The sequence below is a fragment of the Schistocerca nitens genome, chromosome 6, assembly GCF_023898315.1.
Source record: "Schistocerca nitens isolate TAMUIC-IGC-003100 chromosome 6, iqSchNite1.1, whole genome shotgun sequence".
NCBI classification, from domain to species: Eukaryota; Metazoa; Arthropoda; class Insecta; order Orthoptera; family Acrididae; genus Schistocerca; species Schistocerca nitens.
Window position 1 is genome coordinate 414166984 of NC_064619.1, and position 17537 is coordinate 414184520.

General features: G+C 37.5%; 1 protein-coding gene across 3 annotated transcripts in view; it reads right to left on the bottom strand.

Annotated features, from left to right (window-relative positions):
* LOC126263683 (uncharacterized) overlaps window positions 1-15791 on the bottom strand; it is a 60454-nt gene extending 44663 nt beyond the window's left edge. For 2 of the 3 annotated variants that reach the window (XM_049960810.1, XM_049960808.1), the window contains exons 1-4: window positions 15583-15791; window positions 15418-15516; window positions 3959-4051; window positions 3032-3124 (exon numbers count right to left, since the gene is read on the bottom strand). In XM_049960810.1, coding sequence (XP_049816767.1) covers window positions 3032-3124; window positions 3959-4051; window positions 15418-15516; window positions 15583-15729 — 432 coding nt within the window. In that variant the 5' untranslated portion in view covers window positions 15730-15791. The remainder of the gene's footprint in view (window positions 1-3031; window positions 3125-3958; window positions 4052-15417; window positions 15517-15582) is intronic. The other variant, XM_049960809.1, reaches the window with a different exon arrangement.
* Between the last annotated feature and the right edge of the window lie 1746 nt (window positions 15792-17537).

A 17537-nucleotide genomic window follows, 5' to 3' on the forward strand; every position in this document is an offset into this window, starting at 1 on the left:
TGTGGAATGGGTGGCAGCTGTCATAATGGAGGTACTGTTGCTTGTTGGTGGGTTTGATGTGGACGGATGTGTGAAGCTGGCCATTGGACAGATGGAGGTCAACGTCAAGGAAAGTGGCGTGGGATTTGGAGTAGGACCAGGTGAATCTGATGGAACCAAAGGAGTTGAGGTTGGAGAGGAAATTCTGGAGTTCTTCTTCACTGTGAGTCCAGATCATGAAGATGTCATCAATAAATCTGTACCAAACTTTGGGTTGGCAGGCCTGGGTAACCAAGAAGGCTTCCTCTAAGTGACCCATGAATAGGTTGGCGTACGAGGGGGCCATCCTGGTAAGCATGGCTGTTCCCTTTAATTGTTGGTATGTCTGGCCTTCAAAAGTGAAGATGGGAACTTGCTCTTCAATATATCCTCTCTTCCCGTTACCCACCAGGCCTCAATCTCTGCTAATTTCAAGTTGCCGCCACTCATACCTCACCTGTCATTCAACAACATCTTTGCCTCTGCACTTCCGCCTTGACTGACATCTCTGCCCAAACTCTTTGTCTTTGAATATGTCTGCTTGTGTCTGTATATGTGTGGATGGATATGTGTGTGTGTGCGAGTGTATACCCGTCCTTTTTTCCCCCTAAGGTAAGTCTTTCCGCTCCCGGGATTGAAATGATTCCTTACCCTCTCCCTTAAAACCCACATCCTTTCGTCTTTCCCTCTCCTTCCCTCTTTCCTGAAGAGGCAACCGTTGGTTGCGAAAGCTAGAATTTTGTGTGTATGTTTGTGTTTGTTTGTGTGTCTATCAACCTGCCAGCGCTTTCGTTTGGTAAGTCACATCATCTTTGTTTTCACACATATTTTTCCCACGTGGAATGTTTCCCTCTATTATATTCAAAATATGTAATTGTTTCGAGTACAGACACATCTAGGTTGCTTATCATAATAAGCCAGTACCTTTATGGACCTCAGATCACAAACAAAAATTAGAACTTTGCACCAAAATGAAAATTGTTATGTTTCTCAAATGTAATATTGTGAGTAAAAACATTTGAGGCACTACTCTCATAACTTAATTGTTTTGTAACAATAAAAAAATACACATGGCTTGCATATTGGCACTTCTGATAAAATGTATATGTGAAACAGCACTTGTCACCAACTAAAGTTCGATATCTGTACCGCACTTTGCAAGACACAGTGGACCCTCAAATTAAATACTTCCACACCTAAACTGTCTTTATTGTCTACCAAATTAAACAAGGATTGCTTAATGGCATCACTGATATAAATCACAAATTAATTGGTGAGCTTAATTTGATGTTTGTATAATGCATTCAAGAAACGAAAAAGAAATAATACTTTGTTCTATAACATTACAAAACAAACATGAGCATCACTGCTCATCTAACTTAAAGCTTAAAATGCACTTTTTGATGAGAATAGTCAACCACTGTACCAAAGTAAACAAATTATTTATTTATTTGTCCTTGAGACCCTGTTGGGATATAGAATGTACATATGATGTTGGATATCATTTAACACAATACTGTTTTTATCATTTTAATATCATTAATCTCTTATGGTTAAAACTACTTATTGGTACATTATTTGTATTTGTTCAGTGGTTGCAATGTTACTATGGTTTCAGTGAGCAAGAGTGTGGGATTTTCAGTCACATGCCACTGTAGGAATACTGTTGTTTCATATATATGAAGGCATGGTTGTGGGAGAAAGAGTGATTTGCAAGATTTTTCAGTGTTTGGAACCTTCTATGATTCTTATGATTCTTTTTTGAATTCTAAATAACTTCGTGGTGTTTGGAGAAGCTCCCCGGAAAATGACTCCGTACTTCAGCACTGATTGGACACTTGCACAGTACACCCTTTTTAGGTACTCTTTGCCAGGCACTCTTTGCTATAGTAGCTTTCAAGCATCATCACATAGCAGGGTGTGTGCAAATTTTTTGCTGAGATTGTCAACATGAGTTCTTCACCTGACGTTATCCTGGATCCACAGTCCAAGAAACTTCGTCAACTCTATTTACAGCTTTGGTTGACAACTGGATGTTATTCCCATACCAAAATTTGTATTAAAAAAATCATCTTATTTTGGCTAAAGCTGGTATCAAGATACCATGTGTGGCTATTCATAAGGGAACTCCTGCAACTATAAGTGTTTTCTCCCCTACCAAGCCATCTGTGCTGGTAGGGGGCACTTTATTTTGTGTGACCTCCACTTCTATCATGCAGTTGCACCTACAGTATGACTATCTGTATTACTGAGGCTTGCAAGCCACACCACCATGGCACTGAAATGCAGATGGGATTTCTAGCAAATTTTCACCCAATAATTTACCACTATAATACCACAACTAAAAATAAATCTTGTAGAGGAGATGCATCCCTATCTATGATTCAGGATAGCTCCTGTAGACAGTGTTTGGGTGAAAAAGTCTATAACAGGTTACCAGCAGACACCAGGCAGAAAACTGAAAATCCTCGAATACTCGCCAGCAAAGTGTGTTCCTTACTTCCTATTTCTTTGATAGTTTATTGGAATGTTTGGACTCAAGAATGTAAAATCCATTTACCCATAATGTTTGTATTAAACAGGTTTTAACTTCGTTAGTTAATAGAGAGCTGATATTGTTCTTCGTAAAGTTACATAAATACTTTGTTTGAAGTATTATATAAAAACAGCAGCTGTATAGTTTAAAAGGAGGAACAGTCTTCTTTTATGAAGTAGCTGTTTTTTCTGCTATATACTTATATAAAGTAATGGAGAAGTAATTTTCATAATTGTCAGTGTGAGCACATTACCACTAATCATAATTTGTTTTCAGAATACATTAAAGAAGTAGCATATGTAGGCTGCTTCTGCCTGTTAATGTGTAAACTGATTTGTTCCACATCCCAGAAGGTACTCTTTTGAGATATCACTTGTGAAACATGAAGTGTTAATGTTGCTCCACCAACATGTTGTGACATTTTACTGCTACAATTCTGAGAGGTTCAGCAGTTTTGCTATTTTCCTTCATACTCACCTTTGATTCTGCATAACTTGATTCTTCACTTTTATCAGATGTGTCAGGACAGACTGGTCCTCTGACTGTCAAATAGTCTCTGTTTTCAAACATCTGAAAAATTCTGGTTGTCAATTGCAATATAAAGTTGATGCAAGTGCAACATTTTTAACAATTCTCCAAAATATGAAATACTGCTGATGCTACTGGGTGTTGTAGTAGACAGTGTGAACCAATCTTTATTATATTTTTTATTTCAGCGGAGCTCCTACTCATCATCATAATTATTATCATCTTCTTTTATCGGTATATTGTGACTCACTTAAGTTCCATTACCTCACAATCCTGGCCCCCACCACGCTAAATCCTCTCCTCTAGATTTCTCACTGATCCACATAGGATCTTATAGATCTCATAATTAAATTTTCCTTGAGGCATTTAAGTCTCATCTTTATCAGTGATAATAATGGAAGCTTAATAAATGAATTAAAATTTGTACCACAGTCAGGACTTGAACCTGCCTAATAAGCAAGGAGACCCAGGTTCAAGTTCTGGCTGTGTCACAAACCTTAATTCATTTATTCAGCTTCCATCATTATCCAGATAGGATCAATAAGACTAACCTTCAGCCCCATAGCAAAAGCATACATATGCTAATACATATATGTAGTAATGTCGAAGTAATTTCCATAATTATCAGTGTGAGCACATTAGCACTAATCATGATTTATTTTTAGTAGTGACTGCTTCCGCCTGTTAACGTATAAATTGACTTTTTCCACACCCCAGAAAGTACTCCTTTAAGATGGCATTTATAGAATGTGATGTGTAAATGAATGAATGAATGAATGAATGAATGGTGAATAGGTGCTCCACCAAAATATTACAATACTTAGGTGATACAATTCTGAGAGCTCCATCAGTTTTGCTGTTTTCCTTTGTAGTCACCTTTGATTCTGCAGATGTTTTTTCTTCACTTTCATCTGATGTGCTAGGACAGACTGGTCCGCTAGCTGTCAAGTAGTCTCTGTTTTCAAATACCTGCAAAATTCTAATCGTTAGGTGGAATGTACAGTTGGTACAAATGCTGCATTGTTAAGTGTTCTCCAATAGACTGAAACATAGCCAAGCCTCTTGGATTTTGTGTTGAATATCATAAACTGAATGTTTGCAGTTTTTAAATATAAGTGGTACTTGTCTTCATTATCAGTTATTGATCTTATTTGATCCATTGCATATTTTGTTAGTATGATGGGTTGTTGTTGTTGTTGTGGTCTTCAGTCCTGAGACTGGTTTGATGCAGCTCTCCATGCTACTCTATCCTGTGCAAGCTTCTTCATCTCCCAGTACCTACTGCAACCTACATCCTTCTGAATCTGCTTAGTGTATTCATCTCTTGGTCTCCCCCTACGATTTTTACCCTCCACGCTGCCCTCCAATACTAAATTGGTGATCCCTTGCTGCCTCAGAACATGTCCTACCAACCGATCCCTTCTTCTGGTCAAGTTGTGCCACAAACTCCTCTTCTCCCCAATCCTATTCAGTACCACCTCATTAGTTATGTGATCTACCCATCTAATCTTCAGCATTCTTCTGTAGCACCACATTTCGAAAGCTTCTATTCTCTTCTTGTCCAAACTATTTACCGTCCATGTTTCACTTCCATACATGGCTACACTCCATACAAATACTTTCAGAAATGACTTCCTGACACTTAAATCTATATTCGATGTTAACAAATTTCTCTTCTTCAGAAACGCTTTCCTTGCCATTGCCAGTCTACATTTTATATCCTCTCTACTTCTACCATCATCAGTTATTTTGCTCCCCAAATAGCAAAACTCCTTTACTTCTTTAAGTGTCTCATTTCCTAATCTAATACCCTCAACATCACCTGACTTAATTCGACTACATTCCATTATCCTCGTTTTGCTTTTGTTGATGTTCATCTTATATCCTCCCTTCAAGACACCATCCATTCCATTCAACTGCTCTTCCAAGTCCTTTGCTGTCTCTGACAGAATTACAATGTCATCAGCAAACCTCAAAGTTTTTATTTCTTCTCCATGGATTTTAATACCTATTCCGAATTTTTCTTTTGTTTCCTTTACTGCTTGCTCAATATACAGATTGAATAACATCGGGGAGAGGCTACAACCCTGTCTTACTCCCTTCCCAATCACTGCTTCCCTTTCATGTCCCTCGACTCTTATAACTGCCATCTGGTTTCTGTACAAATTGTAAATAGCCTTTCGCTCCCTGTATTTTACCCCAGCCACCTTTAGAATTTGAAAGAGAGTATTCCAGTCAACATTGTCAAAAGCTTTTTCTAAATATACAAATGCTAGAAACGTAGGTTTGCCTTTCCTTAATCTTTCTTCTAAGATAAGTCTTAAGGTCAGTATTGCCTCACGTGTTCCAGTATTTCTACGGAATCCAAACTGATCTTCCCCGAGGTCGGCTTCTACTAGTTTTTCCATTCGTCTGTAAAGAATTCGTGTTAGTATTTTGCAGCTGTGGCTTATTAAACTGATTGTTCGGTAATTCTCACATCTGTCAACACCTGCTTTCTTTGGGATTGGAATTATTATATTATTCTTGAAGTCTGAGGGTATTTCGCCTGTTTCATACATCTTGCTCACCAGATGGTAGAGTTTTGTCAGGACTGGCTCTCCCAAGGCCGTCAGTAGTTCCAATGGAATGTTTTCTACTCCCGGGGCCTTGTTTCGACTCAGGTCTTTCAGTGCTCTGTCAAACTCTTCACGCAGTATCGTATCTCCCATTTCATCTTCATCTACATCCTCTTCCATTTCCATAATATTGTCCTCAAGTACATCGCCCTTGTATAGACCCTCTGTATACTCCTTCCACCTTTCTGCTTTCCCTTCTTTGCTTAGAACTGGGTTTCCATCTGAGTTCTTGATGTTCATACAATTGGTTCTCTTATCTCCAAAGGTCTCTTTAATTTTCCTGTAGGCAGTATCTATCTTACCCCTAGTGAGATAAGCCTCTACATCCTTACATTTGTGCTCTAGCCATCCCTGCTTAGCCATTTTGCACTTCTTGTCGATCTCATTTTTGAGACGTTTGTATTCCTTTTTGCCTGCTTCATTTACTGCATTTTTATATTTTCTCCTTTCATCAATTAAATTCAATATTTCTTCTGTTACCCAAGGATTTCTACTAGCCCTCGTCTTTTTACCTATTTGATCCTCTACTGCCTTCACTACTTCATCCCTCAAAGCTACCCATTCTTCTTCTACTGTATTTCTTTCCCCCATTCCTGTCAATTGTTCCCTTATGCTCTCCCTGAAACTCTGTACAACCTCTGGTTCTTTCAGTTTATCCAGGTCCCATCTCCTTAAATTCCCACCTTTTTGCAGTTTCTTCAGTTTTAATCTACAGGTCATAACCAATAGATTGTGGTCCGAGTTCACATCTGCCCCTGGAAATGTCTTACAATTTAAAACCTGGTTCCTAAATCTCTGTCTTACCATTATATAATCTATCTGATACCTTTTAGTGTCTCCAGGGTTCTTCCATGTATACAACCTTCTATCATGATTCTTAAACCAAGTCTTAGCTATGATTAAGTTGTGCTCTGTGCAAAATTCTACCAGGCGGCTTCCTCTTTCATTTCTTAGCCCCAATCCATATTCACCTACTACGTTTCCTTCTCTCCCTTTTCCTACACTCGAATTCCAGTCACCCATGACTATTAAATTTTTTTGTCTCCCTTCACTATCTGAATAATTTCTTTTATTTCATCATACATTTCTTCAATTTCTTCATCATCTGCAGAGCTAGTTGACATATAAACTTGTACTACTGTAGTAGGCATGGGCTTTGTGTCTATCTTGGCCACAATAATGCGTTCACTAAGCTGTTTGTAGTAGCTTACCCGCCTTCCTATTTTCCTATTCATTATTAAACCTACTCCTGCATTACCCCTATTTGACTTTGTGTTTATAACCCTGTAGTCACCTCACCAGAAGTCTTGTTCCTCCTGCCACCGAACTTCACTAATTGCCACTATATCTAACTTTAACCTATCCATTTCCCTTTTCAAATTTTCTACCCTACCTGCCCGATTAAGGGACCTGACATTCCACACTCCGATCCGTAGAACGCCAGTTTTCTTTCTCCTGATAACGACATCCTCTTGAGTAGTCCCCGCCCGGAGATCCGAATGGGGGACTATTTTACCTCCGGAATACTTTACCGAAGAGGACGCCATCATCATTTAATCATACAGTAAAGCTGCATGCCCTCGGGAAAAATTACGGCCGTAGTTTCCCCTTGCTTTCAGCCGTTCGCAGTACCAGCACAGCAAGGCCGTTTTGGTTAATGTTACAAGGCCAGGTCAGTCAATCATCCAGACTGTTGCCCTTGCAACTACTGAAAAGGCTGCTGCCCCTCTTCAGGAACCACACGTTTGTCTGGCCTCTCAACAGATACCCCTCCGTTGTGGTTGTACCTACGGTACGGCTATCTGTATCGCTGAGGCACGCAAGCCTCCCCACCAACGGCAAGGTCCATGGTTCATGGGTATAGGTTTCATAAATATCTGAATATGATGAGCAGTTTCTTGGTCCTAATACTGTGGACGGACACTCACTTTGACCTGCTTTGTAACATGTCAAAAAAATGGTTCAAATGGCTCTGAGGACTATGGGACTTAACGTCTGTGGTCATCAGTCCCCTAGAACTTAGAACTACTTAAACCTAACTAACCTAGGGACATCACACACATCCATGCCCGAGGCAGGATTCGAACCTGCGACCGTAGCGGTCACGCGGTTCCAGACCGAAGCACCTAGAACCGCACGGCCACACCGGCTGGCATTGTAACATGCCCTACACACCTAAAAAGGCTCATCAGGCGAAAGTTTCTACAGATAATTTTCATATCAAAATAAGTAACATATATCAAGTATTATCAGACAGTGATGTAGTGCAGAAAGAAAAAGTCATTGCGAATTCTCGTGAATACCTTATGGCAAAAGGTCTCAATCAGAGACATTTAACTCGTTCTGGCAGCAAAAAAAGTACTAATAGATTATATATTAGAAACAAATGTGATGATAATGTGAACACTTTATTGCTGGGGAAAAATGACAGAGCTGAAACTCGGAAAGTAAGTCTGTAAAAGGTCATTTAGGGCAATTAATAATGAAAATCTCATGCTCTTCAACAGTTAACTTCAACTCATTGACTGGAGTCCAATTTATAGAGCACTGAAAGTCAATGACAAATTCAACATATTTATAAATGAATTTATGTCCCACTTTGAAGCTGTCTACCCCTAAGAACTGCAAAAGAACAAGTACCAGAGCCGTAGCAGCAAACAGTGGCTCACAAAAGGAATAAAAACATCATGTAGGACTAAAAGACTGTTTTATGTTTTTCTCAGAAATAGAAATGTTCCTGAAATAAGGGCTCATTATAAAAGGTACTGCAAGATCTTAAATCAAGTTCTAATAAAGGCAAAAAGTATGTCCATCAAATCAGAAATACATCATTCTGGCAACAAAATAAAGACCAGCTGGGGCATTATTAAAAGAGAAACTGGTAGTTACTCAAATGATGCAGAAAATATTGAAGTCAGACATAATGGGAATATCATTGATAAAGGTGAAAATGTTGCAGAAATTTTCAACAAGCATTTTTTGACTGCAGTGGATAAAATAGGTTGTAATGGTTCTATAAATGAGGCTCTGAATCTTTTACAAAGAAGTGGACTTAGTGCAACACCCCAGATTAGCATGCCTCCTGTCACTGTAGAGGAAATTAAGAAGATAATAAGGACCATGAAAAACAAAAACTCAACTGGTGTTGATGGTATTTCCATCAAAGTGTTGAAACACACACACATCTTCATTTGTGAAGTCCTGTGCCACATCTTTAATGAATCACTGAGACTAGGAATTGTCCCTGATAGACTTAAATGTGCAGTGGTGAAACCATTGTACAAGAAGGGTGACAGAAATGAAGTAACCAATTATCGTCCTATTTCACTCTTAACTTGTTTCTCCAACATTCTTGAGAAACTTGTACACAGAAGGATTCTTGAACATCTTAGTAAATACAATATTCTCAATAAAAGTCAATTCGGTTTCCAGAAAAACATCTCAACAGAAGATGCAATATATTCTTTCACCAATGCAATTCTTGAATCAATCAATAATAAAATGTCTCCAACTGGAATTTTTTTTGACCTTTCTAAGGTGTTCGATTGCGTGAACCATGAGATTTTTCTGAGAAAGGCAGAATTTTATGGATTAACTGGAGAAGCAGAGATGTGGCTTGCCTCCTATTTAAAGGACCGGAAACAGAAAGTCATGGTAAACGACACTAATGGGGAACCAGTATCTTCTTCTTGGGGCACAATAAACTGTGGAGTCCCACAGGGATCTATTCTAGATCCTCTACTTTTTCTTATTTTCATAAATGACCTTCCAATGCGTACAAGGGCTAAGATAAAATTTACTTTTTTTGCCAACGACACAATGATTCTGACAGACAATTCAACAAGTACTTATCTTGAGATCACTGTAAATGCAATTTTTCAGGAGACCTTTAACTGGTTTACCTCTAATGGATTATCAGTAAATTTTGTAAAAACTCAATTGATTCAGTTCCATACAAACCAAAATATTGAAGGTGAGATTAATGATAAATACAATGATGGGAATTTAGCAAGAGTGGAGTCAACAAAGTTCCTGGATCTACTTGTTAATAGCAATCTAAACTGGTCCTTACACATTCCTTACCTATATAAAAAACTAAGCTCAGCAATTTACGCTATTCATGTGATTGCTTCCTTCAGTGACTTAAATACTTTGAAAGCTGCCTGTTTTGGTTATTTTCATGCCCTGATGGCCTATGGAATTATTTTCTGGGGAAACCAGCCAAAGGCAAACAAAATCCTCATAGCCCAGAAAAGAGTAATTAGGATTCTGTGTGGTGTCAATTACAGACATTCCTGCAGGAAACTCTTCCAAGAGCTGAGAATACTCACAACAGTATCTCAGTATATTTTCTCTCTCATGTGTTTCTTGTGTAAAAACCATTCCCTTTTTGAAATGAAGAGCATGTATCATAACTATGACACTAGGGTAAAAAATTATCTACATCTTGAACGAAAGAATCTACGTATGGTTCAAAAAGGAGTACACTACTCTTGCATAAAAATATTTAATGCTATCCCTCAGGCAATAAAAATGTCAGTTACTGATCCACCTACTTTTAAAGATCAACTTAAACAGTATCTTCTAAGTAAAATCATTTACTCACTGGACGAATTTATGTATGAGAATATGTGAATGGATTTTGATCTATTGTAAGACTGTTCAATGTAATTTGTAACTTTTTACAAAAAACAATTCTTGTAAACATTTTATCTATGTAATATATTATTCATTGTACAACCTATTATTATAAACAAATGTCTCAAATCTATGTAAATGACACGTTCTACACCCAAGTGATTTATCGCTAATGGGTCTACAGAACAAAAATGAAGTAAATAAATAAATAAAAATAAATGAGATTTTATTGCTGAGTCTTGGCAGTTACATATAAGTACTAATTAAGGCTGTCTTCTTTTGGGCTCACCTTTGATTCTCCATTTGTCTGTTCCTCACATTTATTTGTTATTTCAGTGCAGTCTGGTTCTTTGACTGTCAGATAGTCTCTGTTTTCAAATATCTGAAAAATTCTAGGTGTCAACTGGAATATAAAGTCAATACAAGTGCTGCACTGTTTAATGATTTCTCAAAATAAGAAATATAGCTGAGGCTTTTGGGTGTTGTGTTAGACAGTGTGTGTCAAAGTTTATTGAGGCCCTCCTCATCATCATAATTATTATCAGCATCTTTTACTGGTATATTATGACCCACTTAAATTGAATTCAATCTTATCTTCCAGATTGCTCATTGATCCAGAGACATCATTTCTTTCAATAGGCTTAACCTTCAGGCCCATTGCAAAAGTATACCCATACATGTATGCTGTAATGTAGAAGTAAATGTCATAATTACCAGTGTGAGCACATTAACACTAATCATAATTTCGTTTTAGTGTACATTAGAATAACTTACAAAGCCTGCTTCTCCCTGTTAACATGTAAAGTGATTTGTTCCACATCCCAGGAGACACTCCTTCAAAAAGGCATTTATGGAATGACGTGTGTAAATCAATGAATGATGAGCAGGTGTTCCACCAGAATATTGTCTCTTTCTAGTGATACAGTTCTGAGAGTTTGCGCAGTTTTGCTGTAGTCCTTTGTACTCATATTTGAGTCCACTTGTAATTGTTCTTCACTTTCATCTGATGTGTGAGGACAGACTGGTTCTCTGACTGTTAGGTAGTCTCTGTTTTCAAATACCTGCAACATTCTAGTTGTTAGATGGAATGTATAGTTAAGAAAAATGCTGCATAGTTTAGAATTCCCCAAAAGCATGAAATATAGCTGAGCCTCTTTGGTATTGTGTTGAAAATTGTGCATAGGTGGTACTTATCATCTTCATTTACTGGTCCATTTTCATCCATCATATACTTTGGTAGTACATTGGATATAGGATTCATAAATATCTCAATACAATGAGCAATTTCTCCACCCCAATACTGTGACATTTTAGTGGCAAAATGCTGAGTCTCAGCAGTTAATATAAATTCTGATAAATGCTGCCTTCTTTTGTGCTCAGCTTTGATTCTGCATATGTCTGTTCTTCACTTTTGTCTGATATGTTAGCACTGACTGGTCCTCTGGCTGCCAAATAATCTCTGTTTTCAAATACCTGAAAAATTTTAGTTGTTAACTAGGCTACACAATGAATAAAAGTGCTGCATTGTTTTATGATTTACAAAAATATAGCTGAGGTCATTGGGTATTGTGTAAGATAATGTGTGTCACAGTTTGTATTATTTCAGTTGAGCTGTCATCATAATTAGCAGCAATATTTATTTGTATATTTTGACTCAATTGAAGTCTAATACCTCAATATTTTGACACCCAATCAATGACAATCCTCTCCTCCAGATTCCACACTGGTCCAGAGTCATCCTTTTTTCAATAGGTCTAAGCTTCAGGCCCACAGCAAACGTCAATCATCTTATCTTGGTCAAAGATTTCCTCTCATTTGCCCATAACTATAATTTTCAAATATCACATCACAACCCAGCCCAAACTCACAACTACAGAAAGAGCATCAAACCGTTTCTATAATGGTTCCAACTCATATCCAGAAGGGATCACTGTCTTCTTACCCAACACCACATCTAGCATCACCTCTCAATGTTTCAAGAAAAATGATTTTGAAACCTCAAAACTTAACAGATTTGAGTATTTAACTTGATGCAACCTGAAGGCAGACCACTCGGTTTCATTCTTCCTGTGGACAAAGGCTCTACCACTGTTGTAGTTGATCATAGGGAATACGTAGCATAGGGAATTTTTTCAGCTCTCAGATACTCTGGCATACAGAACTATTCTTAATGATCTCATTCTTTTCTCCACTGAGCTGCAGAAGCCCTTAGACCATCACTACTGTCTACCCAAAACTCCTTACTCTTCCTGATCTTACAGTCTTACCTTCTACCTACCCTCAGAAATAAACAAAACAACTATCCCAGCCATCCCATTGTGGCAGACTTCAAAGCCCCTCCAGAATGCATTTCAGCTTTTGTTAGGCAATCACACATAGCCTCCAATCCCACATTAAAGACACCAACATGGTTAAATGTCTTAAATCCATTTCCACCTCTCACTGATCTGGAACCTGCCTTGTAACTATTGATGTAACCTCAATTTTCACCAATATCCCACATATATATGGTCTGTCAGCTCCAGAACACTATCTCTTCCAGTGCCACCCATAAGTCCCCATGAAATCTCATTTATTATCACATTAGTCAATTTCATCCTTATTCATAATTACATCACATTAAACGATCAGGCTTAACAAAAACATCATCAGTACGTCTATAAGAACCAAGGTAGCCCAGTACTATGCCAGACTTTTCATGAGCAACATAGGAGAAGCATTCCTCAACACCCAGAAGCTGGTTCCATAGCTCAGCAGATTTACTGATGGCATCTTTGTAATTTTTTCTCACAGGAAAGAAGATTACTTCACTTTCTGGGAGAGCTTAAGTGCTTTTTGTAATTGAGGTCCACTTGGTACTTTCCCAAATCCAAAATTGTTGGCTGACATTCACCCCCATCCCACTGAAGTGCACATCCATACCTCACTCAACATGAAACCAACCAATAACCAACAATACCTCCACACTGACAGCTGCCATTCTTTCCATGTCAAAAGCCCAGGCCCCTACAGCCTAGGCACCTATGACAAATGGATCTGCTACAATACTAAATCCCTCAACAAGTACATCATTAGCCTCTCCCAGATTTTATTCTCTTGAAGCTGCCTCTGAGTACTTTTTTTTACTTCATATCTAAGAACTAATCAATAGAAGATATCTACGAATTCATCAATAGATGAATTCTTAGATATGAAGTAGTAACTGTAACAAAAATAAAAAATAAAAAGAAAAAAAGAAAAAAAGGCACATCCCTTCATCATCGTCTCCAACCATCACAGCACAATAAATCTGTTTGGTAGATGTATTTTGAGTACATACACAAGGAAAACTGTAGTCAAGTGAGTCTCAGTTACTTTTTCATCTGTGGCCGGCCGCAGTGGTCTCGCGGTTCTAGGCGCACAGTCCGGAACCGTGCGACTGCTCCGGTCGCAGGTTCGAATCCTGCCATGGGCATGGATGTGTGTGATGTCCTTAGGTTAGTTAGGTTTAAGTAGTTCTAAGTTCTAGGGGACTTATGACCACAGCAGTTGAGTCCCATAGAGCTCAGAGCCATTTGAACCATTTTTTTCATCTGTGAATACTGGAATGTACCTATGATGTTCTTTTAAAATTTTATAGAACATGAAGTAAAAAATAATTAAATAATGGGATCCCTCCTGAATCTCAATAGACCTAAGATAATTCTGGGGCTCTATAGTGGCAGTCATTTTCAAAATGAGGCTAGAGTTGCTATTTGTCTCACAAATGACATTAGGTCATGCTTCATGCAGATTATATATGGTCTCATTGTTCACCAGCAATTTATAAAAAATAAATTGCATAATAGGTCCAAAGGTTTGGAATGTTGGTGAGCCTAAATTCCCTTGCACAAATCAAGAAGCTATGGTAAATTGCAGTTCTTGTAGTCTTGCTTGGGCTACCTCCTCTTGTAATGTTCATACTAGAACTTTTTCAATGAACTGGTCGTGTTATATTGTGTGTCTTCATCGCTCTATTGTTCTCCTAAATAACCTTTCTTCTCTAAATATTTGCAGTACTTCCTGGTTGGAAATGTTTCAGAAGATTTTATTTAATTTTTGCCTATAGTCCATGATTCACAGCCATACAGTTCTATGCTCCAAATGTGGGTCTGGACACATTTTTCCTCACTTCAGTATTTATGTTGTTTGAACAAAGCATTTTTATTTTATTCATGCACATTGCTTTTGCATCTCCAATTCTTTATTCTATACCTTCTATGCTTCTTCCTTCAGTTATCTTACTTCCCAAATATTTGTGTGATCTTGTTTATTTTACTATACTTACCTATAATCTTTGGTTTGTGCACATCTGTTAGTATGGTATATCTTACCTTTACTATCATTGTTTGTTCTTTGTATAGTTCTTTACTTATTTGAACAAAGCATTTTCATTTTACTCATGAACATTGCTTTTGCATCTCTAATTCTTTATTCTACATTTAGAATTTCCATTATTTTCTCCACTGGGCAGTGTCAAATCCTTTCCTGAATTCTACATAAGCTATGTAAATTACGTACTTTGTTATGGGGGTGACATGTTTCAATTGGTGAAATTCATTTTGTTCCCAATCAAGGAAACACATTGCAGCAACTACAATATAACTAAGGTGGGGCACGTGCTCGTCACATTACCCAGTAAAAACCTTTTCTCAACAGCCAGCTATTCAAGTAGCATATATTACATTTTGAGGCTACATGAGTACCACCTGAAGCATGGGCAGAGCTTATGGTTAAAGAGGATTGGTGGTGCTAATAATTTCCAACTCTGGAAACCTAGGTTTTCTAACCTCATGCCGAAACAAGTTGGTCAGTTCCAGCAGTACATGTTGCTTATATAATGGTATGGATATTATGACTATGTAACTAAGGCATCAAGAAACTGCACAAGCTTTAAAAAGTAGCCTATGTTTTCATATACTAGCCAAATTTTAGCTGTTAATTGGAATGAACATACTGGTGTGTTACAACAAAAACATACTGATTTCTGTTTACCCACAAAATTATGGTTACTAAGAAAAATTCACAATAAATAGAAATGCTGTAAATCCCCATACTCACTTCTGATTCAGCATCTGTTCGTTTTTTACTTTCATTTTCACTTGATTCCTCAGGACACTCTGACTGTCTGTCTGCAGAACACACTGGGTTTTCACACACCTGTAATCATATCATTAATAGCTTGAATGCACAGTTAACATAAATATTTTTTACTTTGCCACTCACCTCTGATTTTTTATTTGATTGCTGTTTACTTTTAGCTTTTCCCGGTTCCTCTGGAAATACTGGTCCTTTGGCACTACAATAGACTCGATTCGCCCATGCCTGGAAATGTTTAATGTGAAACACACAAACACATTCACTCATACACATGTGAAATACACACACACAGATAGAGATAGAGAGAGAGAGAGAGAGAGAAAGAGAGAGAGAGAGAGAGAGAGAGAAGATAGTAGAGTTTATTCATCTTCGAACATTTTACATGTTACTGATGTAAATATTTAGGTATAAGGTAAGAGACATGAGGCACATAAAATTTCATGATATTTATATCAGTGACACATTGTTACATACAATGTAAAAATTATACATGCAGGAACCAACAATTTGTTCCAGCTTAGTACAAGAGTAATTAGTCAGCACTTTATGTCATTTAAATCTGGTTGCTCATACCCTTTTATGGTGTAGTATGGTTTCTTCTTAAACCACACTGGTGAAACAATTTTAAATGTGCTGTAGGGAACAAAATGAGCAGCTCTTGGAAGTCTACTGAAAAATGTGAGCGTAGATACTTGTAGCTGTTGTGTACCTTAGCAATTGATTGTCCTGTTCTTGTGTTCATGTGTAGACATCCTACAGTTAAAATTATTTAAATTCTCTTTAACACTGTGAAGCCAACTACACATACAAAGGCTAAGTAGTGTCATAATATTGAGCTCTTTGAAGTGATATTTACAAGATTCTCTTTGAGTAATTGCTGCTATGCATCTGACAGCCTTCCATGCCATTTGAATACAATATTTTTCTGGGGCAGTTCATCCCATAAAAGAGTTCCATAGATAACATGGGAGAGGAAAAATGAAAAATATGCATGCACTAGAAGTGTTTTGCTTACATTGTTCCTCAGTTGTAAAACAGATAAAACACTCGAGACAGTTTGGAGAACAATTTTTTTACCTGTGTGATTTGGCCAGCTGAATTTCTGATCTAAGTAGAAACCTAACAGTATAATTATTTTGTGATCTTTGTTGGAGACTCTTAACTGAAAACAATGTCTTCAGTTTTATTATTCTTAATTTTTTAATAATTTGCCTGGGACCCGTTAGTACATTGGTCTATTGTTATATTTACATTATGTCACAGCTGCTCTAGGTCATGAACTTGTGTTTTTAAGAGTTGTATCATCTGCATACAGTATTGCCTCACAAGACAAGAAGGGGGGTAAAGGTTTACATATACAATAAACTGGAATGGATCCAGTTCCCATCACTGTGGAATGCCTTTTGTAACAAGTAGAGAGTCTGATCTTCAGGTGTTTACAGTTAACATCTGCTCTCTGACCCAATAAGGTGAAGAGCATCCTCTCCAACTCTGCAGTACTGTAGCTTTTTATAGGTAACCTATGGGAGAAAATATCAAAAGCTTTGCTAAAATCCAGGCCTGTTGCACAAATTGTTTTCCTACTCTAAAAAGAATCATGTACATGTGTACTTTTGTAATGATGGTCTCAACTGCTATGTAGGTGGAGACATAATGTCTGAAACCATATTGTGCTGGCTCATCTGTGTGTTCATGCAATATTCTACAACTTTTTATATGACTGATATGAGCAAGATGAGACGATTGTTATAAGGAGATGTTTAATCACCTTTTCTATGTACAGATTTTACAATAGTAATTTTAGGCAATTTTGGAAGATTCCTTCATGTAGCAGTGCACGTTTAAGATGTTTGGTTGAATTGGAATGTTGTTATGATTATATTCATAGCTTATATCTGTTTTAATAACTTTCCATGCTGCTGTACACTTATTTGTTGAACTGAGTATGTAGTTGTCATTGGCTTTCCTCTTGGCTGCTCTAATTTCTGATTTATAAACCCTTCTCGCTGCTATATAAATTTCTTTCTCTGCTAGAATCTGTTGCAATCATTTCCCCTCTATGTTTGCTCAGATGTGGTCTG